General features: G+C 42.7%; 1 protein-coding gene across 2 annotated transcripts in view; it reads left to right on the forward strand.

Annotated features, from left to right (window-relative positions):
* The first annotated feature begins 519 nt into the window (after nucleotides 1-519).
* The window catches only part of raver1 (ribonucleoprotein, PTB-binding 1), a 27,434-nt gene continuing 27,291 nt past the window's right edge, over nucleotides 520-662 (forward strand). For both annotated transcript variants that reach the window (NM_001309640.1, NM_001020667.2), the window contains 1 exon segment: nucleotides 520-662. This exon segment is cut by the window's right edge and continues 200 nt beyond it. In NM_001309640.1, the coding sequence (NP_001296569.1) occupies nucleotides 545-662 (118 nt within the window). In that variant the 5' untranslated portion in view covers nucleotides 520-544.

Below are 662 nucleotides of genomic sequence, written 5' to 3' on the forward strand. Positions count from 1 at the left end.
AGTGAAGCCTGCTGCAGCTGCTACAGCACACAGAGCTCCATATTCTGCTCCATCAACACATGATTTTCTGCTTGCAGAGTTTATAACTGTCTCTACTTTGTTCTGTTTCTTCATTGTTAGTAATTCTTGATTTATTTTAACAAAATGCTATAATAACCTATAGTTAAGTTATATGTTGGGGTGTTTGGTTTTAACCCACAGTATAAAGCAATGTTTTCTAGTCATTTTTAAATATCATTAAAAAATTAGGAAATCACTCGTGGCAATTATTTACCATCGCCCACTAGCCTCAATCAACTTTGGTTTTTGGCCCTTCATAAGAAAAGCACCCCTGGTTTAAAAAAACGATGTCTACGATGACCTGGCAACCCAGCTGTTGTGTGTTCAAATTTGACTCGTGACTCGGTTGCCCCGCCCCTTACACCGAAAAAGAAAAACGCATTTCCACTGGGCCAATCAGCGAGCGCGTATCCAGCATGTGTGTATTGTTTAAACTGGCCAAAGCGAACGAGCAAAGCCAGCGCACAAACTTCCACACGGAGACATGGCGGCCGCAGTGTCCGTTAACTCAGCTGCCAGAGACGACAAATCCTTCACTGGTGCGAACTTCACCGCGAATCCACTCTACAGTAATTACGACCAAACAGCGGAAATTGAAACCT

This window comes from Danio rerio, chromosome 3 (genome assembly GCF_052040795.2).
Source record: "Danio rerio strain M-AB ecotype USA chromosome 3, GRCz13ab, whole genome shotgun sequence".
In the NCBI taxonomy this organism is placed as follows: Eukaryota; Metazoa; Chordata; class Actinopteri; order Cypriniformes; family Danionidae; genus Danio; species Danio rerio.